At 56.5% G+C, this 25220-nt stretch overlaps 1 protein-coding gene across 3 annotated transcripts; it reads left to right on the top strand.

The window, feature by feature from the left end:
- Positions 1-61: 61 nt before the first annotated feature.
- Positions 62-24827, top strand: CLASRP (CLK4 associating serine/arginine rich protein). Of its 3 annotated transcripts, none has more exons than XM_070387545.1 (21): positions 62-190; positions 1186-1313; positions 8343-8440; positions 8969-9070; positions 9233-9312; positions 11478-11562; positions 12591-12739; positions 13543-13639; positions 14633-14711; positions 14796-14869; positions 15677-15718; positions 18855-19070; positions 19184-19471; positions 20765-21022; positions 21320-21359; positions 21658-21718; positions 21908-21966; positions 22041-22087; positions 23633-23715; positions 24399-24423; positions 24690-24827. In XM_070387545.1, exons 2-21 carry the CDS (start codon positions 1215-1217, stop codon positions 24730-24732), a joined length of 2025 nt encoding a protein of 674 aa, XP_070243646.1. In that variant the 5' UTR covers positions 62-190; positions 1186-1214; the 3' UTR covers positions 24733-24827. The 3 variants fall into 3 exon arrangements, with proteins under 3 accessions (XP_070243646.1, XP_070243645.1, XP_070243647.1); XM_070387544.1 differs by having other exon boundaries at positions 133-406; XM_070387546.1 differs by lacking the exons at positions 22041-22087; positions 23633-23715; positions 24399-24423; positions 24690-24827 and having other exon boundaries at positions 133-406; positions 21320-21363; positions 21908-21943.
- Positions 24828-25220: the final 393 nt, after the last annotated feature.

Below are 25220 nucleotides of genomic sequence, written 5' to 3'. Positions count from 1 at the left end.
CAGGCTCCGCCTACGCCCCTCGGGTTTCCTCAAGCCCCGCCCTTCCGCTCACTCTCTAGTCCAACCTAGTGACCGCCTCTCGAGTAGGCGGAAGTGCCTCTGCCGCTCCCCGCCCCGTCCCTCAGCCTCCCACTTCCGCTTCCGGCGCGGGTCGCGCGCGAGCGAAGCGGTGGGAGGCGGCGACGAGCCGGTGAGTGCGGGCAGCGGGTGACCTGGTGGCCTCGGGCGGACGTCAGCCCAGCTTCGCCCTTGCCTCGGCTTCTCCGCGGTCTACTGTGAGACTCCGCTCGGCCCGGGCCCCGAGGGCTGCCCGCCCCGCACCCCTTCGGCCTGCCGTGCCTCAGGCCGCGCCCTACCTCCGCCGTCGGCCAGAACTCGCCGCGTCGGACCCTGCCGCTTGCCACAGGTCCCGCCCCCTTGTCAGAAAAACTTAAGAGGGATCCCTCAGGCCCAGACCGGGTGCTCGAGCCCGGTCCTGCAGGCTTGCCCCCAAACGCAGCCCACCCCTCCTGTCATCTCGCTCCGCCTCCCTCAGCCTCTGTACCCTCCCCCCGCCCCCAATTTAGATTCCTGCTTTAGACCTCGGCAGCGCTTCTTTTCCTCCGGCGCTGCCTCCTGCCCTCTCCTCCCGCAAGTGTCGGGAGGACATCCACCACCATCCACGCCCTTCACCTGCCCTCGACCCCCACCTCCACACCACTACCCTTTTTCCATAAAAACTTTCTCTTCGTCCACCTGCCTTCATCCCCAGACCTCTGGTACCCAGACCCACCCCCCCACCCCCCGCCGGCCCACCTGGTGGGCGCCGTTTCAGCCCTTCCTCTCCCTTGAGCTCCCAACCCCAGCTGCTCATGTTCTTCCTCCAGACCTTACTTCAAACACTCCTTCCATCCTTGAACCTTTCATCCTTGATTCCTCCTCCTTCAGCACAGGGTACAACTTTCTCTGGGCTGCTCACTCCAGAATCAACGGGAGTGGGGGTGGGGGATTCAGAATACCCAGGGTACTGGATCAGACTTGCCCGGGGTCCACCCGAGTGTATCCTGCTGCACAGTTCTGCAGCCTCACTTACTGTCCCTGAAGCTGATGCTCAGGATTAACTGTGTCAACTTATTAGGTGTCGGTGATTCTGCCCGTATTTTTTTTTTTTTAAGCCCATCTGACACCCCTCCCCTCATCCCTCAGGTTGAGGCCCCAGCCTTGGCCTCACCACAATGTGGCACGAGGCTCGGAAACATGAGCGGAAACTTCGAGGCATGATGGTCGACTACAAAAAGAGGGCAGAGCGGCGCAGGGAGTACTATGAAAAGATCGTAAGTGACCTTTAATCTGGGCTGGGAGCTCTGTGAGAGAGCGGAGCCCTGGTTATCCTGGTACCACCAGGCTTGGAAATAGGCTAAGAGGGGATACCTGTTTTCTCAAGAAAATGTCCATTTTTTTTAGCGTAATCATGTGCTGTGCTGTGGTGAGCTGAGTCTCTCAGTCCCATTTGACTCTTTTCCACCCTTGTGGACTGTAGCCCACCAGGCCCCTCTGTCCATGGGGATTCTCCAGGCAAGAATACTGGAGTGGGTCGCCTCCTCTCCTCTAGAGCATAATCACTGGGGGCGGGGACGGAACCGAGGTATTTTGTTTACTGTTGCACGCTGTGCTGTCTGGTGTGGACTCAGAGTACAGAACTGGTGTTGTCAGGAAGGAGGGAAGGCTTTGTAGCACTCCAGACTTAAGATTGGCCACCTCCGGAATGCTGTCGGTCTTGGTTATTATTCCTCAGTGTTCACAGTGCCCAGAGGAGCTCAGCCCTTCTTAAGGTTTGACTTGGCACCTGGAAGGAGTACCGTCAGTATTCACCTAGTGAATTCTGGCCATTTCTCCCCTGTTAGATGCTTCAGTTGCTTTTGGAGAGAAGAGCACACTCCATCTTGTGACCTAAAAGGCCCTTGTGGTCTGGCCTCTGGGCTTCATTCTGAGGTAGCTCCATTGGCCTTTTTTTGCATCTCTGCCCCCACTGGGTATTGAGCCTGTAATGCCTCCTCTCAGTTCTTTAACTGTCACTTGTTCTTGAGACCCCAGCTTGAAATGGCTTTGGCACACTAGGTTCTGATCTTCTGTGAGATGGTATTTATATAGACGTTTTCATTTGTTACTGCATCACTGCCACAGGCTCCTCCCTGGTGTTCTGGCTTCCAGTCCTGCCGCCTCTAATCCACCCTCCTCAGAGAGGCCAGAGACGTCTTTTTTTTTTTTTTTTAAATAAGGGATGGAATTATTGTTATTTTTTTAAAAACATTTATTTGGGTGCACTGGGTCTTAGTTGTGGCATGAGAGATCTAGTTCTCTGACCAGAGATTGAACCTCGGCTCCCTGCATTGGGAGTGTGGAGTTTTAATTGCTGGACCACTAAGGAAGTCCCCAGAGAGGTCTTTCTAAAGCACAAAGCTGACTCTGTCCCTCTCTTACTCAACTTCTCTGTGACTCCTTAGTGCCAGGCTCCTCATGACAGCCTTTAAGAGCATCCATGGCCTGGCTTTTACCACCTCCTCCAGACTCGTGTTACTCTGCTTTCTGCCTTATTCCTTTGCTCGTGTCATCTGGCCTCCCTACTATCTGGGGCTACTTTTTCTAGCAAAAAAAGGTGTATAAAGAGCTACCAGTTTACCTCCCAAAATTGTATAGTTCTCTTTAGCCATAGGGGCTTTGTGTGAGCTTTTCCTCTACTGGGTTAGCTCCTGCTCATCTCTCGGATCTCGGTCCTCAGGGAAGTCTTCCCTCATCCTTCGTACTCAATCAGTGTCCCCTATAAATGCTGTCATAGCTTCTTGTTTTTCCCCTTTGTGGAATTTAACACACATTTTTAGCTCTGTGAGACTGGGGACTAGGTTTATTTGGGTCATGGTACTGCTTTCCATGCTTGAGCCCAACGTGGTTTAAAAGACTAGATGAATAAAACAATAATAATAGCAGTTGCCATTTTAATTGATCCTTCTCAGGCTCCAGGCTCTGTTAGGAGAACATTAGATGTATGATTGCTTTGAGTCCCCACAATCACCCATGAAACAGAGGCTGCTATTATCCTAGGAGAGTCATCTCTGAGAGCCCGTCTCCAGTGGTGTTGCAATAACTATGGCCGGACCACAAGGGCAGGGCCTGGGCCTATGTTGGTTATAGTTGAGGCCCTAGCAGCGGACGGGGAACGCTGTCAGCGCTCAGGGCTGAGTAACTGCCGCTTATTAAGGGTTCGGGCGTGCCAGACCCCGCGCCTGCTACTTCGGTGCATTGTTTCTGGTCCTTTCAGCAGGCCTGGGAGAGGGGTGTTGACCCCTGTGTTAAAGCTTTGCTGATAACAGTAGTTAATGCTGTTGAGTGTGTGTGTGTTAAGTACTGTGCTGAGCGCTTGACATGCGTCTCTGTTTCATCATATCTTCACTGAAGACACATGTTTATTTCCTTATTACATAAAAGCCCAGAGGTGGCCAGTCCTGCTCAGGGAACTGTTATTCAGCCGTGAGTGGCTTCTCTTGCCAGTATTTTCTTAAGGTCTAAGAGGGCTGCTCAAGCTCTAGCCATCATGTCTTTATATTCCATTCAGCAGGAAGGGAGAAGAGGCCAGTGGGCTCATGTCAGTTGTTAAGAAAGTTTCTAAATGTTTGCACATAATATATCCACTCGTATCCCCGTGGCCAGAAAGTAGCCCTTGGTCACATACAGCTGCCAGGAAGGCTGAGAGGTATGCGCTGTATGCTGGGGGCCTTGTGCCAGTTATGTTAGGAGTCTCATTACTGTGGAGGAAGGGGCAGTGGATGTTGGTTGCCAACTAATGGGCTGTCACAAATGGTGGGGATAGGGCACCTCCCTCCCAAGGTATCGGAGTGTTGGGTGAGATTGGGCACAGAGACTCCCGAGGGCCGACCTGCCCAGGCTAACTTGCTCAGTAAATGCCAGCTCTTCTTGGTGCTGAGGTTATTATTACCAAGTAGAGCTGGAATCGCATCCAGGTGGATGGATGGAGTGGAGGAAAGAAGGCCGGAGTGGGGTCACTCAGAAGGCCTGGGACTCCAGGCTCTCGTCCGTGTGAGCCAGAGAGCTCACTGAGCCGTGTTTTCCCCCTTGGGACAGTGGTGACGACCAGCCCCTCTCACTGGGTGACAGGGAAGAGCTTCAAGAACAGAACAGTGTCTGTGGGGTGTGTTGTGGTGCAGGCCTGTACAAGCAGCTGTCCCTGAACATGAACGTGATCAGCATTCAGATCAGAGCCACCGAGCTGTGGACGGTGGCGGCTTTGAGGAGAGGATGGGGCTGTCATGTGGGTCTCTCATCTTATTCTCCGCCCGAGAGAGGCAGCTGAGGCCAATGTTGAGGAAGCAGAGGTCAGCTGTGGCAGACTGGGCCGGTGTGTCCAGTCCAGACAGCTGATTTCTCTTCTGATGTGTCCTTGGTGCCTGCTCTCACTCCCTTCCTGTCCCTGGTTCTGTCATTGTTCTGTCCCTGTCGACTTTCTTCTAATCAGTGATTTGGGTAAAGAAACAGAATTCCATGTTGATGTGTAAGTGGAAAATAAAACAGATCTCAGCTCTGGCATCTCCTTCTCCAGGAGGCCCCAGGCTGATCCCAGCGGGCTGAGCGATACAAACCCTGGCTTCCCCATCCCAGCACTGCTCACTCTTGGTCGTCACTGTGGGGCCCGGGTCTGTCCCCCACAATGAACTGTGAACTGTGGGGACAGGGCTGACTGTCTCAGTCACAGCTGTGACCCTAGCACAAGACCTCGCTCAGAGTGGGTGCCTGCTTCACAGTTGAATGAGTGAGAGAAAGACCACGAACTTGTCTGACCCTCTTCGATCCTGGAGATGTAATGGTCCAGTGGTTAAAAATAGATTTTGGCTCTTGAAGACGGATTTGTACATGTTTGTTTGGAGTTTGTTTCACCATAGCCAAGGTGTGGAAACAACTTAAATGTCCAGCAGCTGATGAATGGGCAAAGAAAAGTGGTCTGTGCATGCAGTGGGATATTACTGAGTCACAGAAAGAAAGGGGATTCTGTCACAGGCTACAGCAAAGAGGCACCTGGAGGACTCTGTCCAGTGAAATAAGCCAGTCACAAACAGACAAACCCTGCGAGATTCCGTGTGTATGAGGTATTTGAAGCAGTCAGGCCCTTCGAAACAGAAAATGATGGTTGTCAGGAGTTGGGGGAGGGGAGGGGAGTAGTAGTTCAGCAGGTGTGGAGTTTCGGTTTTGTAGACGAAGGTCTAGAGATCGGTGCACAGCGAGGTGCAGATCGTTAATGCTACCGTACTGTGCATTTAAAAGTGGTTAGGTTAGTGGATTTTACGTTGTATGCCTGTTACCATGACCCAAATAATTATTTTAGAAAAAAAGTGGATTTTGGAGTCAGGCCTATTTGAGCTCAGATCCTGGTTCTGTTTGTGACTGGTGTGATATGGAGCGAGTGAGCCTCCCCACTCTGAGCTCCAGTTTCCTCATCTGGGACGTGGGGTAGGAGTAGCACCTTTCTCCCACGGTTGAGAAGTTTGAGGTGTACGTAACACACCTGGCTTTTAGCGTGTGTGGTTCAGGGACTTTTCCGGAAGCTCCCTGTTAACAGAGCCAGGCCACGGACCCAAAGTCTTAACTCCCCGCCCAGTGCTTTTTTGTTTCCCTGGTGCTGGTACAGTGAATTCTTGGTACAGGCCAAAGTCCATCCTGCAAACAGTCCCACGTGTGTCTTGGGTGTGGGAGCCGAGCATTTGGCCTGGAGCGGTCTCCGAACCCCAGGTCTTAGACCTGCCCCGGGGCAGTCACGAGGCCTGAGATGAGGGCCTGAGGGAGGCAGATGAGGTGTGGGAAGAGGCGCTGGGTCGCAGCAGCGCCACCCTGTGGATGCGGGTGGAGGCCACCCTCAGCTCGCCGAGCGCGCACAGGACAGGGAGCAGCCCGGTGGTAGCTGTGGTCATTGGTGAGTGTCCTTCTCAACTCCTGCTGACGGGGCTGGGGTGGGAGCTCGAGGCCGAATGAGGAAGTGCAGGCTCTCGAGAGCTTGAGGCTGATGGTTTTCTCAGTCTTGGGCTCAGGCTCCTCATCTGTGAGTGAGGCCGCATTCTGTTTGCTTTGGTCAGTGTTCCCAGGCCCTGCCCTGGGCGCTCGGAATGCAAGATGGGTCTTGCCCGCCTGGAAGTTCCATTCTAGTTGCGGAGTGGTGACAGGTGACAGGTGATGGGCGGTGCTCTGAAGAGAGTAGGGTAGGGTAAGGAGCTAGGGTCAAGTCAGGGGCTGGGGCAGCTGTTTAGATAAACTTGACAAGGAAGGTGGCTGGAAGGGGATCGGAAATAAGTGAGGAGACAGACAGCAAGAGCAGGGCTGTTCTGTGGCGTGGAGGCCGGCGGTGTGGGGCGGGGCAGGGCGGGGCTGGGGAGCCCATGGCGAGCAGTCAGAGAGGGCCAGGCGGGAGTGGGCCAGGCTCTGCACAGGGGGCCAGGGCCTAATATGTTTTAACACTGCCTCAGGCTGCTCTGTGGAAAAGGAGCTGCAGAGGGCAAGGGTGGTAGCGAGGAGCCGAGCCGGGGAGAGGAGGCTGCTGAGGGGTCAGGGACGGTGGCGGGGCAGGGGGCTCGGGATGGGGGGTGGTTGGAGTCTGGGGAGGGGAGCTTGGTGAGGGTTAGTGGGGAGCACTAGCGCCCTGGCTCGTGGCTCTGATGCGGCAGGGGGCTGGAGCTCAGCCAGGGCCCGGCACTGGTGGCGGCTACTGCTGCTGCCGCCGCCGCCAGATTTTAGGCTTTCCTGCTGCAGTTACGGTCACTTGGGGTTGTAACCCCCACAGGAGAGCTCAGGCCAGAGGTGAGAAGCGAATGGAAGGTAGCAGCATCCGGTGAGGTGGTGGGAGGGACTCTGGAGAAAACGGTGACTCGGGGGCCATTCTCCTCCATCTTGGTGCCTTTTTAAAAAAATATAGCTTTATTGAGATATAATTCACATACTCAGGCCTTTCTTGGTCCAGTGGTTAAGACTCCACGCTCCCACTGGTTCTATCCCTGCTCAGGGAACTAAGATCCTTTGTGCCTTGAGGCATGGCCAAAAAAAGAAGAAAAGAAGAAAAGGGGAGGAACATTTTTTAAATCCACATATTGTATAGTTCAGTGGTTTTCAGTATTTTCCCAACCCAGGTATTGAACCCAGATCTCCCACATTGCAGGCGGATTCTTTACCAGTTGAGCCACCAGGGAAGCCCAAGAATACTGGAGTCAGTAGCCTGTCCCTTCTCCAGAGGATCTTCCCGACCCAGGAATCGAACCGGGGTCTCCTGTATTGCAGGTGGATTCTTTACCAGCTGAGCTATCCGGGAAGCCCTCAGGATATTCACAGGATTGTGCAACCATCTCCACAGTCTAATTTTAGAAACTCTTTTTGACCTCCAAAAGAAGCCCCATGCCCCTTAGCAGTTAGTTCCCCCCTCCCCACACCCTGGGTAACCGCTGTCTACTTTCTGTCTCTATGGATTCACCTGTTCCGGACATTTCACATGAATGGAACTGTAGGCTACATGGCCCTTTGTGACTGACTCCTTCACTTAGTGTAACGTTTGCAGGGCCCGTCAGGTTTTAGCATGGATCAGCACTCCATTGCTTTTTACTGCTGAATAATATTAAACTGTCTGGCTATGCATGTTTTGTTTCTCTGTCGTGCATCGATGGACATTTGACTTGTTTCCACTCTTTGGCTGTTGTGCCCAGTGCCACTGTTGGTGTACAGGTATTTCAGTGTCTGTGTTTAGCTGTTTCGGGTGTGGAGTGGAGTTGCTGGGTCACGTGGCAGTTCTTTGTCTGACTTTCTGAAGAGCCTGATTTCTCCGTACTCCTGTCAGTTTCTTGCTGTTGCCCGTCCTTTCAGTTTTAGCCATCCTAGGCAGTGTGAGGTGGCTGGTTCTGATTGCTGTTTCTCTGACGAATAGTGACGTTGATCGTCTTTTCATGAGTTTATGCAGTCGTGGTATCTTTGAGGCTGCTCCTGGCCAACGTGCTTGCACCTGGCTCTGAGTGAGTGGCCCTGGGGTGGGTGTGGGGTGAAGAGTTGGGCACTGATATTTTAGGGAGGTCAGTCTCAGTACTGGCTCTGTAGAAGACTGAGCCAGAGCTCAGAGCCTCCTGGGGCTACCTTGAGAGGAAACCTGTCCCCAAGAGGTTAGGTGGCCCTGTTAGTGCTGCCTGTGCGCCCCGGCAGGTTCTTCTACCTCAGAAGTATGGTCTGCTTGGCGTAGAGGTGAAGCTGCTGCTAAGCTTGGTTGTGTGGGCAGTGGCAGGGCTCGGGGCTCAGTTGGGTGGTGGCCTCCATCTTGTCCATCCCCGCAGAAGAAGGACCCGGCCCAGTTCCTGCAGGTGCACGGTCGAGCTTGCAAGGTGCACCTGGATTCTGCAGTCGCCCTGGCCGCGGAGAGCCCTGTTAACATGTAAGACTGGGCTTGAGGGTGGCATCTGTGGCTGGGGGTTAGGGGTCCAAAGGGACCTGGTATATGGACAGACCTGTGGCGCCTCAGACAGGAAAGGCTTGGCCTGAGTGGGAGGTGAAGGTCACTAGTTAGGGCGAGATGGCAGGGTTTGGGATGAAGACCCAGTGGTGTAGTGGTTGGAGCACCTAGAGGGGACTAGCAGGGCCATGGCCAGAGGCCCAGGTGAAGCAGAGAGTTGGTTGCCAGAGGGCGTGTTTTGGGGTGTTAGCAAGTGGCCCATGGGACCTTGTTCAAGGTCCCACTCTTGCTTGGTTCTGCAAACTAGGGCCCCGATTTCCTCAGGGCCCTGAATGTAGATTCAGGGTGCATTGTGGCATAAGGAACAGGAGGTGGGGGCTGAGAGTGGGACTGGCATGGGCATCAGAGGGGCTGAGGGCCAGGCTCCCAAGCACAAGGTGGCAGGGGGCAGGTGCTCTGTGTCCAGGGCACCGGGACCCTAGGTGCCTTGCTCCCCTCCTCCCACTTCAGGATGCCCTGGCAGGGGGACACCAACAACATGATTGACCGCTTTGATGTCCGCGCTCACCTGGACCACATCCCCGACTACACGCCCCCGCTGCTCACCACCATGTAAGCCGCCTCCCCTGGGGTTGCTGGCCCGTCCCTCCTGGGAGGGAAGGAGGTGTGCATGTGGGGGAACCCCCGCCCGCTGGAGGCCGCCCCCTCCTTCCCCTTCGTGCCGGCTTGGGTTGGGAGCTCCCTGTGATCTCAAGACCTTGTCCTCCCCCACAGCTCCCCAGAACAGGAGTCGGACGAGCGGAAATGTAACTACGAGCGCTACCGAGGCCTGGTGCAGAACGACTTTGCCGGCAGTAAGTGACCTGGGGTGTGGGGAGTGGGTTGAGGGAGGGGTCCCTGTAGGCTGGAAGACGGCAACAAGACTGGGAAGAAAAGTTATCCCAGTACTCTCTACTATAGGGCCTTGGGTGGTCCCAGCTCTGTCATGGACCCGCTCCATTCGCATCCCTTTTCTCTCCTGGGGCCTCTGTCTCTGGAATTGGTACAGCAGATGTCTGCTGACCTAGATGGTCCTACCAGGTGGCCACTTCCACAGCCCATGCTCTCTAATTCTGTGATCTTTTTCCTAAAAAACTAGGAGAAATAGGAAGAACATATTTTTTTTGCTCCGTGTATTTTCCCCACCTGCACTGGTCAGAGTGTTAGCTCAGAAGAGGAAATTTGTGCTTGTTTTAAATGACTGTTTAGGCAGTTTGATAACTTGCCAAGTGTTCGTACACATTCAAGGTTCTCTTCCCAAATTGTCACCTCACAAAAGAGAAAACAAGCGTAGAGGCTGTTCCCTGCTCTGGACTTGTGGAGGCTCCAGCCCTGACAGAGTTTTTCGTCTCTGTTACTGCAGTGCATCTGTGTGGTCACCCAGCAGGGTAGGCGCGATGCCCCATTTTACAGTTAAGGACATTGAGGCCCAGGAGTTGGGAGGGACACTCCAAGGAGTTGGGGTTCTCACCCTGCCCTGCACACAGCTCTGAACTGTAGCTCACCTTCTGAGAAGGACTCAGAGCCTCTCTCCCAGATCTCCCTGTGAGATTAAGGGCCACACACTCGTCCCTCAGCCTAGCTGGTCTCGTTTCCTGGAGAAGGGTGATTGTGGAGGTTTCTGTCTCTCAGGGTGATGGGAGGGTTCGCTTGAGGGATGCTTAGGGCCCCTGCATGGAGCCTGGCATAGTCCACCCTCGCTGTGGGTTCACTGTCCCCATTATTTCTTTGTTTCTGAAATAGATGTTTAGCATCTTTAAAAGCAGAGATTTTCAAATTCTGGCTATCAATGAAGCCTTCACATCAGGGGAGTGTAGCGTCATGGATGCGGTGGTAGTTTTTGCCTTCCCCCAAGGCCACATAGATGCTTGATGATGGAGCCAGGGTTTCCCTTAGTTCTGCCTGATTCCATCTCTTCATCCATCCATTCATTCATACAATTCCTGAGCACCTGTAGTGTGTCAGGCATTCTTCTGGGAGGAGGGGTCTAGTGTGGGAGCCACATAATCACGAAAGCGGGTGTTCATTACAAGCTGAGGCACTGTTTCGACAGATGGTATACTGTTCTCGGAGGTGCTTGACTGAGGCTGGGTCAGTGGAGGGTGGGGTGGGGTGGGGCAGGAGCTCCCCAGTGAGAGGGGGGCGGTGCTCCTGACTCTGTCCGGGCCATAAGGACAGCCATGAGGGGACGGGAGGAGGGTGGCTTGGGGGACAGGGAAGGCCAGTCTGGCTGGAGCTCACGTGAGACAGCTCATGGGACTGCCTAAGCCTAAAGCCCGCATAGAGCCCCAGGGCCCTCCCCTGGGGCTGCGTAGACCACCAGCAGAATGGGGGAGCCTACGGCAATGGCCGTGCTGTGCCACCTTGGGGCTCGCCCAGACCCCGAACCTCGCTTTACAGATAGAAAAGCTGAGGCCCTCTGAGGGAAGGGGACGTGTCCAGGGTCCCACTGGAGCTGGGCATATGTCTTACTGCACACGGACCAGGGGGCTCCGGTACATTGCTGAGCTCTTCAAGTTGTGTGCTTTAGCTGAGAGAGAGCCCGAATTAGCTTAATTTAAACTGGGGCCCAGAGGCCCAGAGTGGCAGTGCCGTGGGGTCCAGGTGACTGACGTCCAGCTCTCGGGATAGGTTTGTCATTCTGAAGGGTCCAGTCAAAGGTCTGTGTGACGGTGATAACAGTAGCAGTGCCCAGGCTCTCCTTCTGCCAGTGGTCCTCCCATTTTACAGGGAAGGAAACCAAGGCACAGAGTGGCTGAGTCCTTGCCCAGGGTTGCATGGCAAGTCAGCGGTGCAGCCAGGGCCCTCCTGCAGCTGCTGTGTCATCACCATGCATTCTGTGATTATCTGGGAATCCATGAGCCTGCCACCAGCCGTGCTGGGTTCACACCTGCCCAAGCCCCACTGCATTCTTGAGTCCCCCCTGAATTCCCAGTGTCCCCAGCCCCCTCTGATTCACGTGCCTCTTGCCCCACCCCAGTCTCCGAGGAGCAGTGCCTGTACCAGATCTACATCGACGAGCTGTATGGAGGCCTCCAGAGACCCAGTGAGGATGAGAAGAAGAAGTGAGTCGGGGTCCGGGGCAGCGGGGGCTGTGGGAAGCAGGAGGACTGTGCGCCCCACAGGGCTCCGTCCACCTGGTGTCCCCTAGAGCCGGGCCTGGCGGCTGGCGCCTAGTAGGTACTCGCTTCATCAGCGTTGCAAGGAGCAGGCAGCGCCGGAGGGGACGGGTTTGCTGACAAAGCTCTCCATGGCGTTTTCCACCCTTGGGTTGGGAGGAGGTGCAGTTAGATGGGCAGGAGCTGGACTGGGCCAGGGCCTGGGTTTGAGTCCTGCCCTCTGAGCCTTGGTGCCCCCTGCTTGGATGCCCCAGGACTGCAGGAGATGGAGCTGGGGAAGTGCTTGTACCCTGCCAGGCAATAAGCGTGTGGCCCACAGCAGCTGATGTCACTCTGCAGAGGGCTTTTCCGGGCTGTGTGCCCTGAGGAATGGCTCATCCCTCTGCCAGCCTGGCTGGTCCCTCCACTGCTTTGCAGTCCCGGAGCCGCCTCCTTACCCCCTGCTCCCAAGCCGTCCCCACCTCGGTCCTCACGGAGGTGACTGAGCGTCTCAGTGACCGACCCTTATTCATGGCCACCTGTTTTGGACAAGGCTGGCATAGGGATGGCGCCAGGGCGTGTCAGCTGAGTTTAGCAGCACACATGCCCTAGGCCCCTGCTCCATCCTGGACCAAGGTGGGCTGCGTTGTTACCCAAGAGAACTCGGGCCGGCCATTGCAGGACACGTAGTCGGGGGTGGCGGTGGAGAGAGCCAGTATGAGTGGGGCCAGGAGCTGAGGACGGCCGCCACCCCCAGACGAGGACTTCTGGAGGGTGGTGCACTAGAGCTGTAGGAAGAGGGAAGGGCTGGTGGCAGGTGGGCGCAGAGCGTTCTAGGCCGAGGGACTGTTCGAGGGCACCAGGCTGCCTTGGCTCTCAGGAGGGCGGCGTGCGGGCAGCGGTGTGTGGGCCCTGGAGGCTTGGCTGGGTTGCATCTGGCCTGGGGCCCGCCTCTCCTCCCAGCGCGGCCCTGACTCTCGGCTCCCCCGTGCCAGGCTGGCAGAGAAGAAGGCATCCATCGGCTACACCTACGAGGACAGCACGGTGGCCGAGGTGGAGAAGGTGACAGAGAAGCCGGAGGAGGAGGAGTCCCCGGCTGAGGAGGAGAGCAACTCGGATGAAGATGAGGTCATCCCCGACATCGGTGGGGTCCCCTCTCTGCCCTCCCCATCCACAGTCCCTGGGCAGCGTTTTCGTGTCTCGCCCCTCCCCCTGTGCGGGGCGCCCCGTGCTTACGAGCCTGCCTCTCCTGACCCCCACCTCCCGCTGTCCTTCCGTCTCACTTGTGTCCTGCTGCTCCAGCCTCCCTCGCTGTTTCTCTCTCCTTCCTACTTTCTAGGACTCTGCTCCTCTGACACTGTCCCCACCTGGGTTCTGGCTCTGTTCTCCTCTTCTGACTTTAGTCTCTTGGTCTCTCCCCGTCCTTCTCTTTCTCTCTCTTCTTGAAAACACGTGTTTCTCCAGTTACAGAGCTGGCCTCAGCCCCCACCCCACTGCCCACTGCCAGCTAAATGCCCACTGATCAGACCAGCCACCCGTTTCTCCCCTTGCCTCATCCAGCTCACTCTCAGCCCGTCCCCTGTTTGTTCAGAAGTGTGTAAAGCACACTTGCCACTCAGCCATCAAGCATCCCACTCCCGAATACCTGAGACCTGCACCCCTGCCTCCACCCACCTAGATCTTCAGCTGCCCTTGTTCACGTTCCGGTGTACATCACTCCCTCCCCATCACATCTCCCCCACCCTCGCCCGCTGTTTATGGTGCTTGCTCCTGGCCGAGTCCTGTGCCAGCCTGGGGACACCAGGACGTGCTGACTCGTGTCCACACCCCCACCCACCCACAGAGGCCTGAGGTCTGGTGGGCACCCCCGCCCCCATGTCCTGGGGCGCTGCCCCTTCCCTTCCTCTTGCTCGGCTTTGGCCCCTGACAGCCTTTCTCTTGGTGCAGACGTGGAGGTGGATGTGGACGAACTGAACCAGGAACAGGTGGCAGATCTCAACAAACAGGCCACGACCTATGGCATGGCCGATGGCGACTTCGTCAGGTGAGGCCTGTGGGCGGACACTGCTCCCCACCCTGTGGACCTGGCATCTCTGCTGTTACCCCTCTTCTGAGCGCTGGTGTCCCTGACTCCGCACCAGGGACATTACATGCACAGCTCCTGAGCTCGTGGAGGAGGGGTGGAGGTTGTATGGGGTGGTCCTTGGGGTCAGCTTCAGCGGTGTTGAGACAGAGGCCGCCCCCGGCTGTGTGACCTGAGGCCTTCTGAGCCCTGGGAGCTTCGGGGGTTTCTGGGCCTGTTGGACAGCGCCCTCTAGTGGAGTGGCTCCTCTCCCTGCATTCACTGGCAGTTGCTGGTTGGGCCTCTGCCCTGTGCCTCACCTGGGTGGGTCACAGAGACTGGTCCCAGCTAACAGGGTACTGAGTCCTGAGTACTCCCACGTCTGAACACAGCCTGAGCGTCTGAGCATCCTCACTCAGGAGCACCCAGCGTCCTCACCACGGCCAGAGTCTCACCTCTCTGGTCCTTTCCCCACACACTCCACCCCTGCCCGGCCTCCATGGCCTCTTTCCCCCTCAAATGCCCGAGGCCCCACCTGACCCGGGGCCACTCAGTGCTGTGAGCTCTGCCTGCACCTGCACAGCTCACTCCTCAGGGCTCTCGTCAGCTGTCACTCTCTGAGGTGCTTCCCCGGCCTCCCTGTTAAAAACTGCAGCCTCTACCAGGCCCCTGGACTTCTCTCCCCCTTCTCTGATTTCCTTTCACATCAGGTTTTTCACCATTTAACAAGTCATGTGTTACGTGACTTTGGTCATTGTCTGTGTTCTCCCCAGAACGTTAGTCCATGAGAGTGGGGAGTTTTATTTTCAGTAATCCCTGATGCCTGAGATAGCACCTGGCGTGCAATCAGTGCTCAGTAATAGTACTGAATGGATGTGAGACCCACCAGGATGGCTTGGGGTCCTTCGCCTCCTGCAGTGACTCTGCCTGTAATCTGACCTCGTTCCTCCTGGTGGCCCTCCTCCCCCTCCGCAGGATGCTCCGGAAAGACAAGGAGGAGGCAGAGGCCATCAAACACGCCAAGGCCCTTGAGGAGGAGAAGGCCATGTACTCGGTGAGGGCTGGGCCCTAGTGGCAGGGCAGGTGTGTGCTTCGTGGAAGGCACAGCCTCACCAGCCTCATCCCTACCCTGCTCCAGGGCCGTCGCTCCCGGCGCCAGAGGAGGGAGTTCCGGGAGAAGCGGCTGAGGGGCCGCAAGATCAGCCCCCCCAGGTAGGTGGGGTTCTGCCCTGTGCCCCCGCCCTGCCAGCATCAGTCTTTCAGGACTGCGGGAGGAGCCAAGGCTCAGGAAAGTCTGGGGGGCAAGCTTGTGGCCTGCAGGCAGAGTTGTCCTAATAGAGCGAACAGGGAAGGTCTGGGATAGGTGTGGCCACGAGGGACGTGTGGACACCCGTCCTGCCAGCCATCCCCCTCTCCCTGCTGGATTTGGAACCCATGTCACATTCCCTGGCTGTGAGCAGAGTCAAGGGGGCACCATTGCTTCTGTTGTGGGCCGCCTCCTCCCTGTTAGAGTTTGGGTAGGTGACTTTATCTTCTCGAGCTGCAGTTTTCTCTTTGGGAAAGGAGCACCGTCACCTTCCAGGACGGGGGCTACACCAGTGCCCACAGTGAGGTCTTGGGCAGGTTTGGATGAGGCAGCTGGTGTGCAGAGAGCCCGGTCTGGGGCCCGGGCAAACCCATGCTTTTGCCACATCTCCTCTGTTCAAGGGGAGTCGCAGGGTTGCTGTGAGGCTTAAGGGACCTGCAGTGGGCTCAGGGTTGGATGCATGGTCTGGAAAATGTTGTCATGAGCTGTGGTGATTCTTGCCATCGTACCGAAGAAGTGCAGGGCTGCGGTTCAGGCTCTTGGCAGGTGTGAGGGGACAGGAGGGATGAAGGCAGGGCCCGTAACATGGCCGGCAGCCTCCTCGTCACTGTCCAGGGCGTGGCCTGGGGCACCCAGGTCAGGGGTTGACCTTAATTCCATGCGTACTGACCCCACCCCCCCCCCACCCCCGTCCCATCTGGTTCTCTCTACAGCTACGCCCGCCGAGACAGCCCCACCTATGACCCTTATAAGCGGTGAGTTCCCAGGGCCCAGCACCCTCCTGATGGAGGGCGGGTTCGGTGGGGCCTGTGTGCTGTAGGCTGCCCTCCTGAGATCACAGACTGGGGGATGTGCTCTGCTTTTTTCTGATTTAAACATAACAGAGTTTTGTGTTAAAAGTGACCAAACATGGCAGAAAGGCGGGACTTAGATGTCAGGTGTCTTTAATCTGAACTGCCAGAAATAACCAGTGAGAAATAACAGGTACAGAAATGCCTGGTCGCACACAACATGTGTCTCCTGTTGTGGGAGTGGTTGGTCAGAGGCCTTGAGGGTGGACAGGTCTCAGTCTGACCCGTTCCCTTTGTTGGATGGGGTGAAAGGGACCCTTGGGGCTCCTGGGAGGACAGATGAGATAAGGCAGGTACACCTTTTGAGAAAAGGTCTGGCTCAGGTAGGTGCTCAACTGTGGGTGCCGTGAGGGAGATTACATACTTTCTTTAACAAAATTGAGATTATTTCACACTTAATGCTTTCAAACTTGCTTTACACCTGACTTGACATCTTTTGCCAAGAGAATGCACTGCTCATAGCAAACACCCTCTTCCAGCAGCACAAGAGAAGACTCTACACATGGACATCACCAGATGGTCAATATCAGAATCAGATTGATTATATTTTTTACAGCCAGAGATGGAGAAACTCTATACAATCAGCAAAAACAAGACCGGGAGCTGACTGTAGCTCAGATCATGAACTCCTTATTGCCAAATTCAGACTTAAATTGAAGAAAGTAGGGAAAACCACTAGACCATTCAGGTATGACCTAATGATGATATAGTGAAAGTGAGAAATAGATTCAAGGGATTAGATCTGATAGATAGAGTGCCTGAAGAACTACAAACGAAGGTTCGTGACATTGTACAGGAGGCAGGGATCAAGATCATCCCCCCAAAAAAAGAAATGCAAAAAGGCAAAATGGTTGTCTGAGGAGGCCTTACAAATAGCTGTGAAAAGAAAAGAAGCAAAAGGCAAAGCAGAAAAGCAAAGATATTCCCATTTGAATGCAGAGTTCCAAAGAATAGCAAGAAGAGATAAGCAAGCCTTCCTCAGTGATCAATACAAAGAAATAGAGGAAAACAATAGAATGGTAAAGACTAGAGATCTCTTCAAGAAAATTAGAGATACCAAGGGATCATGTCATGCAAAGGTGGGCTCGATAAAGGACAGAAATGGACCTAACAGAAGCAGAAGATATTCAGAAGAGGTGGCAGGAATACATAAACGAACTGTACAAAAAAGATCTTCACGACCTGGATAATCACGATGGTGTGATCACTCACCTAGAGCCAGACATCCTGGAGTGCAAAATCAAGTGGGCCTTAGGAAGCATGACTATGAACAAAGCTAGTGGAGATAATGGAATTCCAGTTGAGCTATTTCAAATCCTGAAAGATGATGCTGTGAAAGTGCTGCACTCAATATGCCAGCAAATTTGGAAAACTCAGCAGTGGTCACAGGACTGGAAGAGGTCAGTTTTCATTACAATCCCAAAGAAAGGCAATGCCAAAGAATGCTCAAACTACCACACAGTTGCACTCATCTCACATGCTAGTAAAGTAATGCTCAAAATTCTCCAAGCCAGGCTTCAACAGTACATGAACTGTGAACTTCCAGATATTTAGGATTTAGAAAAGGCAGAGGAACCAGAGATCAAATTCCCAACACCCACTGGATCATTAAAAAAGCAAGAGAGTTTCAGAAAAATATCTATTTCTGGTTTATTGACTGTGCCAAAGCCTTTGACTGTATGGATCGCAACAAACTGTGAAAAATTCTTAAAGAGATGGAAATACCAGACCACCTGACCTGTCTCTTGAGAAATCTGTATGCAGGTCAGGAAGCAGTGGTTAGACCTGGACATGGAACAACAGACTGGTTCCAAATAGGGAAAGGAGTACATCAAGGCTGTATATTGTCATCCTGCCTATTTAACTTATATACAGAGTATATCATGAAAAAAGCTGGGCTGGATGAAGTACAAACTGGAATCAAGATTGCTGGGAGAAATATCAATAACTTCAGATATGCAGATGACATCACATTTACAGCAGAAAGTGAAGAAGAACTAAAGAGCCTCTTGATGAAGGCAAAAGAGGAGAGTGAGAAAGTTGGCTTAAAACTCAACATTCGGAAAACTAAGATCATGACATCTGGTCCCATCACTTCATGGTAAATAGATGGGGAAACAGTGGAAACAGTGAGAGACTTTATTTTGGGGGGCTCCAAAATCATTGCAGAAGGTGAGTGCATCCATGAAATTAAAAGATGCTTGCTCTTTGGAAGAAAACTTATGACAAACCTAGACAGCATATTAAAAAGTAGAGACACTACTTTGCCAACAAAGGTGTATCTAGTCAAAGTTAAGGTTTTCCAGTAGTCATGTATGGATGTGAGAGTCGGACTATAAAGAAAGCTGAGCACCGAAGAATTGATGGCTTTGAAACTGTGGTGGTGTAGAAAACTCTTGAGTCCCTTGGACAGCACAGAAATCCAGTCAGTCCATCCTAAAGGAAATCAGTCCTGAATATTCATTGGAAGAACTGATGCTGAAGCTGAAACTCCAATACTGTGGCCACCTGATGTGAAAAGCTGACTCATTTGAAAAGACCCTGATGCTGGGAAAGATTGAGGGTGGGAGGAGAAGGGGATGGCAGAGGATGAGATGGTTGGATGGCATCACTGACTCAGTGGACATGAGTTTGAGTAAACTGTGAGTTGGTGATGGACAGGGAGGGCTGGCGTGCTGCAGTCCATGGGGTCGCAAAGAGTTGGACACGACTGAGTGACTGAACTGAGCTGACATCTGTGTGGAGGAAACCTGTTGCTGTTACAGTACAGATCTGTGCATCTGTTCTTAATAATAGTTTTCTGTCACTGCTTTTCCTGGTTGTATTGAGAAGGCCTCGTGGTCATGAATCAGATGCTTGCAGGCCTGCTGTCTTTCTGCCTGCTGGCTCTGTTGTACCTGGTGTCTGTTGTTGCTCGGGACCCTGCTCTTCTGCGACCTCTTGCTGTGTGGAGGGTGGACCTCTTTGTTCGACCTCTTGCTCTGTGGAGGGTGAACAGGCTTGAGGAGCCCGGTGTGAGCCCCTTCTCCCTGCTCTTCAGGTCGCCCTCGGAGTCCAGCTCTGAATCCCGCTCCCGTTCCCGCTCCCCGACCCCCGGCCGGGAGGAGAAGATCACGTTCATCACCAGTTTTGGGGGCAGCGATGAGGAGGCGGCCGCAGCCGCAGCTGCAGCAGCTGCATCAGGGGCTGCCACAGGGAAGCCCCCAGCACCTCCCCAGCCTGGCGGCCCCGCACCGGGACGTAATGCCAGTGCCCGGTCTGTAACGCTCACGCTGCCCGCCCTACACCCAGGCACCGTGGGGGGGGACTCGGGGCAGCAGGGGGCTGCGGCCCAGGCTGGCGCTGACCGCCCCCCGTGCCCGCCTGCAGCCGCCGCTCCTCCACCTCCTCCTCCTCCTCCTCCGCCTCGAGGACTTCCAGCTCCCGCTCCCGCTCCAGCTCCAGCTCCCGCTCCCGCCGAGGCGGGGGCTACTACCGCTCTGGCCGCCACGCCCGCTCCAGGTCCCGCTCCTGGTCGCGTTCCCGGTCCCGCTCCCGGCGCTATTCTCGCTCACGCAGCCGTGGCCGGCGGCACTCAGGTGGAGGCTCACGAGACGGACACCGCTACTCCCGCTCGCCGGCCCGGCGCGGCGGTTATGGACCCCGGCGCAGAAGCAGGTGCGTGGGGCGGGGAGCCCATCTGGGTGAGACCAGGCTCTGCAAGGGAGCCGTGGAATTGGGGGATGGTGGTCATCCCAGATGTGGGGAGCCAGTGGGTGGGAGACTGGACTGTGCTTGTTGCAGGTGCCTCGTAGGACCAGGGTGCCCCGAGGGGAGGGCGGGGTGTGATGTAAGCGCTGCAGGTGGGGCAGGAATACCGTCCTGGGAGACAGGAGCATCCCTCCTGCCCTTTCCAGGGGGGTCAGGGCTGCCCGTGGAGGGCCAGCACGACCTGCTGGGTGAGAGCGGGACTTGCAGAGCAGCCGGTCGGATGAGGAGTCTGGCCCTGCTGCTGAGCTGTTGGGGCCTCTTCATCTGTAGAAGAAATCGAATCATAATGTCTCCTCCACTGAGTGCAAAGTTGTGACAAAGTCTACTTCAGTGCTTGGTCCAGAGCCTGGCACTTGATGAGTGCTCTTGTTGTCGTCAGCGTTATTACCTGTGTTATTGTTGTGGGGATCTCAGTGTCAGCTGCCCACGAGGTCTGGCAGGTAAAATCGAGGCGCCCCGTGGGCCTGGTGACCTGGGGCACACTTCCCCTCTGCTGGGCTTGTAGGCCACTCAGTGGTGGGTGTGGCGTGCCCAGTTTTCTGATTTTTCCAGAGAAACTGAGTTGGATGTTTAAAGGACAGCTCTTGTTTTCTCGATATTGCTGACAAAACCCGGGACAGTCCCACCAGAGTCAGTGTGTGGTGTTGGTTTGGCGTCCAGATCATTGCCTGGAGCCTGTACCCAGGGCAATGGCAGGAGACAGGCTCAGGGTCAGAGGGGGGCCTGGTCACCCTGAGGAGGGGGCCCTTGCTGAGGAGCCCCCAAGTCTTGAGCAGAGAGAGGAGGGGGCTTACATATTCCCAGACTGGATTCTGTGGGTCTGTGCCACAGGCGAGTGGGGAGGGATGAGGGGTCGTCCCCACTGGTGGCGAGACCCTAGGCCTGGCAATGTGAGGAGGTGAGCATCCACGGGGGGTCACCAGGCAAGTCCTGCCCTCCCAGAGATCGTCTCGCAGGGAAGTGGGCGCACAGGTGTCTAGTGAAACGTGAAGAGCTGTTCTAGGCCAGTGTATCTAGAGGACAGTCTCTGTTTAGAGACCGGGGAGGCCAGGGAGGATGTCTGAGGAAAGCAGCAGGAGGGACTTAGAAACAGATTGCAGGGTCGCGCGGAGGCGCGTAGATTCAGTGCCTGGGTTGGGGCAGCATGCAAGGAGGTCCCCGGAGTCTCACAGCCTCCCTCCTGCTCTTCGGCGCCCCCAGGAGCCGCTCCCGCTCCGGGGACCGGTACCGGCGGGGCGGCCGGGGCCCCCGGCACCATAGCAGTAGCCGCAGCAGCTGGTCCCTCAGCCCGTCCCGAAGTCGCAGCCTGACTCGCAGCCGCAGCCCCAGCCTGAGCCGCAGCCGCAGCCTGAGCCGCAGCCGTAGCCGCAGCCGCAGCCAGAGTCACTCGCCGTCACCGCCGAGGGAGAAGCTCAGCAGGCCGGCAGCGTCCCCCGCTGTGGGCGAGAAGCTGAAAAAGTGAGTGGGGCTAGGGCTGGCGGATGGAGGTGGGGGCGCACCCCACTGTTCTGTTTCAGAAGGAATTTGGTCCTGCCCTGGGGGGGTCTGCCCTTGGTGGGGGTGGGGGTGCTGAGGAGTCTCAGCCTTGCCTTGGGTGAGGGGTCAGGGGGGGACACGACCCTGCCCTGCAGGATCCAGGAGGCACGTGGTTTCCGCCTGGGGGTGTTTGGGGCACACGGCCTTTGCTGTCTGGTCCAAGGGCAGTGCTGAGGCCACATGTGATTGGAGGTGGCAGCTGCTTTTTCTTCCTCCCAGGACCGAACCTGCCGCTGGTAAAGAGACAGGAGCTGCCAAAGTCAGTAAGAATTTGGAACTCGCCCGTCTAATTCCCGCCAGCAGCAGTGCCCGAGAGCAGGGCCCGGTGGGCCTGCAGGGGGGCCCGGGTGGGCCGGGAGATCCAGCCCCAGGGATTGAGATCCGTGCCCCGCTCCCCCCTTCCGCTCTCCACTGGGGCTCCCAGACCCTCGTGGCTGGTCTCCGCAGCCTGCCCGTCCTCCGCTCCTGCCCCCGCCAGTCCCAGGCTTTGGATGAGGTGGGTTGTGGGAGCTCCGGGATACCCACCCGCTCTCCTGCCTCTTCTCCCCCTTCCCCAGCCCAAGCTGACACCGCAGGAGAAGCTTAAGCTGAGGATGCAGAAGGCACTCAACAGGCAATGTACGTCCCGGCCCCGCCCCTCCAGGGCTTCCCTGCTCCTCTTCCACGTCCAGCTGGGGAAGGCCCTGCTCTCTCCAGACAGGAGGCCCTTGGGGAGGAGCAGGTGTGCACCCGCCCTGTGGCCGCCAGGTCCAGGGCCTCTCTGAGCTCAGCCTCCACCTCCTCAGCCCCTGTGCCCTCTCCCCACAGTCAAAGCAGATAAGAAGGCGGCGCAGGAGAAGATGATCCAGCAGGAGCATGAGCGCCAGGTACGGGGTCGGGAGGGCGCGGGGCCCACGAGGGGCGAAGCCTGGCCCCACCCTCACCGCTGCCTCTGCCGCAGGAGCGGGAAGACGAGCTGCGCGCCATGGCCCGCAAGATCCGCATGAAGTAAGACTGCCCCCAGCCTGCCTCCGGGTGGTCCTGTGTTCCCCATCACCAGCCCGACCCAGAGCTCTGACCAGGCCCACTTCTCCGAATCTTCGTGTCCTTCCTGCCTCGCAGCTCAGCCAGTCTCCAGCTGGGGTCGCCTTTCCTTCTCTCTCCCAGATACCCACCCACTGTTCCCAAGGCTGCTCTCAGGTCCTTCCTTACTGTCCTGTGTGGAGCAGCACCCCCAAAAGCACCGTCCTCTAGCACCCCTCCTTCATGGCGCTCGTCTCCCCCGGCATCCTAGCGTCCTGTCTGTGTCCTTCACTCTCTCTTGCTGGCATCCTCACTGAGAAGTCGGGTCTGGCTGCCAGGCTCCTGCTGTATGCTCTGCCCCCAGAACCCTGGTGCTCATAAATGCTGAGGGCTGGACGCAGGTCAGCCCCGCGCTGGGAGCCAGGGCTTTGCTCCCCCTCCTTTCTGCTCCTCTCCTCGCCTGACTCTTTTGCAGAGCTGAGTGGCCCAGAGCCTGGTTCAAACAGACTTGGGGTTCAATCTAAGCTCCGCTTCTCTCTGACTCTCTGGCCCTGGGGTGGGTGCTTGTCCAGACTGTGAACAGTCCTTGGTGCCCACTGCACAGGGTAACTGAGGAATTAGTGCCCTTAGAGCTTCAGCCTGTGTGGGGCCCATGAGCAGAACTGGAGGCTGTAGTGCTTGGTCTGGGCAAGGAAGGGAGTCAGTCAATTGAGAGCTGTGTCATCTGTTACTTTTCTTTCTACCCTGTATTTGCTGTGGGTCCTTGGACAAGTATCTTAACCTCTGTGAGCCAGGATTCGTCATGTGAGGTAGATGTAATAAGGCAGTCGTCTCTGTGGAATCCCGCTGTAAGGCTCCTGACGTGTGGTGCCTGGCACGTGGGGAGGCTTGATGGCTGGAGCTACTGTTACTGGTTGGTGGTTTATTACACACCCATCACATGGGCGCATCAGGAAGTGGGGAGCACAGTGCATAGGGACTTGGCATTCTAGTCAGTCAGGCCCGGCTTCTGATCCTACCTCACCTCTGCTACCCCCTAGCTGTGGGCCTTTCTTCTGTCTGAGCCTCAGTGTGCCCATCTGTTAAATGGGGATGAACTAATTATCCCATCTCATAGGCTTGTGGGCAGGATTTAGTGTGATCAGGGCCAGGCACTACAGCACTCAGTAAATGCAGCCCTTGGGGTGGCGCTCAATAAATGCAGCCCTTGGAATAGCAAAGCAAATCCCGGTCATTCTGACAAAGGCCAGATAAGCCCTTAGCATGTAAGTCCCTTTGTTCAGAGACTGCGCCTGGAGCATGACAGGAAATGATCAAACTATCGGGCCTCAGCAAACCTTTCGTCGGGTGGTAGACTGGGATTCAGCTGCCGGCCGGTGTCCCTCTCTGAGCTCAGTGCACTCGTTTCCAGATGGACAGAGGAGCAGGACCTGCCCCTTGGCTCACTTTTCCACTCGACCTGGCAGGCAACCCAGCTGGCCCTCGAGTTCAGTATTCTCACCTCTTACCCTGCTTTGCCTCTCCCTGCAGGGAACGGGAGCGCCGAGAGAAGGAGAGAGAGGAATGGGAACGCCAGTACAGCCGGCAGAGCCGCTCGCCCTCCCCCCGCTACAGTGAGTGTGCCCCCGGTCACCCTCCCCCACTACAGTGAGTGTGCCCCCAGTCACCCTCCCCCCGCTACAGTGAGTGTGTCCCCGGTCACCCTCCCCCTCTACAGTGAGTGTGCCCCCGGTCACCCTCCCCCTCTACAGTGAGTGTGCCCCTGGTCACCCTCCCCCTTCTACAGTGAGTGTGCCCCTGGTCGCCCTCCCCCTTCTACAGTGAGTGTGCCCCTGGTCGCCTCCCCTCTACAGTGAGTGTGCCCTGGTCGCCTCCCCTCTACAGTGAGTGTGCCCTGGTCGCCCCCCCTCTACAGTGAGTGTGCCCCTGGTCGCCCTCCCCCCTCTACAGTGAGTGTGCCCCTGGTCGCCCTCCCCCCTCTACAGTGAGTGTGCCCCTGGTCGCCCTCCCCCCTCTACAGCGAGTGCCTCTCTGGCGCTGGGTCAGGAGAGCTGGGCTGGAGGCTCTGGGACATTAAAAAGAGAAGACATGTCAAACCTGAGTTACAGAAAACCACGGTACACCTTCCACATCAGCCTTCAATAAACTAAAACGTTTAAGCTGTACACACGACACACAGCGCCTCAGTCTCAAGGGAACCGCAGGAGTGGAAGAGCTTCGTAGCGCCTGGGTGTGGGCCGAGGGGCAGGCAGTATCCTGCTCTTCTCACCTGCACTCCTGTCCCCCTTCTTTCCAGGTCGAGAATACAGCTCTTCTCGAAGGTAAGCAGGCAGGCCCTGTTCCCCAGGCAGTCACTGTTGTCCTCTCGTGGGAGGCCCCAGCCCTGGTTCCCCCATCCTCGCCCTGGCCCCCCTCCAGTCGTAGGAGCTGCCCAGGGCCTGGCCTCATGCTGCACGCAGCCAACCTCTGCGTCGCTGAAGCCCCAGTGGTCCCATGTGGGTGGGTGTGTGTGCACCTGCCCACACGGCTGGGCTCCCTACTTCCTGCCCAAACCCTCACAGGGCCTCTCTCCCCGCTCTCTCTCCAGACGGTCAAGGTCCAGATCCCGAAGCCCCCACTACCGACATTAGGCAGAAGTGTGGGCGGGCAGAGATGAGGTGGGGGGACAAGGGCTCAAGCTGTGATGCTGCTGGTTTTATCTCTAATAAAGTCACACGTTATTTAATTCCCTTCCCTTGGTCTGTTTCATCTGTGTGGTCAGTGCAAGGCCCCCAAACCCCAGTGCCCGAGGCCGGCTGGGGAAGGTGCTTGGTGGCTTCAGGGAACAGGCGCCAGTGTGACCTGGTGGGGAGTCCCGCCCACATCTGGGGACTGGAGCATGGCTCCTTGGTAATCAGAACTGCTGCTCCTGCCACACTCAGGGCCCGGGTGCCATGTGGTGGGAAAAAAGGGCTGAGCACCCCGCCTGTGGAGGATGGGCCAGGACTTTGCCCAGGGGCCTCCGGTGACAGGTCCAGGCCTCTCCCCACCCTCGCCTCGGCCCCTGCCCTGGCCTCGCCCACACCAGGAACCGGGAGCACAGCTTTCTGTGCCAGTCCTGCAGTGCCCCGGGCACTGG

Source organism: Bos mutus, chromosome 18 (assembly GCF_027580195.1).
Source record: "Bos mutus isolate GX-2022 chromosome 18, NWIPB_WYAK_1.1, whole genome shotgun sequence".
Classification (NCBI taxonomy): Eukaryota; Metazoa; Chordata; class Mammalia; order Artiodactyla; family Bovidae; genus Bos; species Bos mutus.
This window is presented reverse-complemented; position numbering and strand designations above follow the sequence as displayed.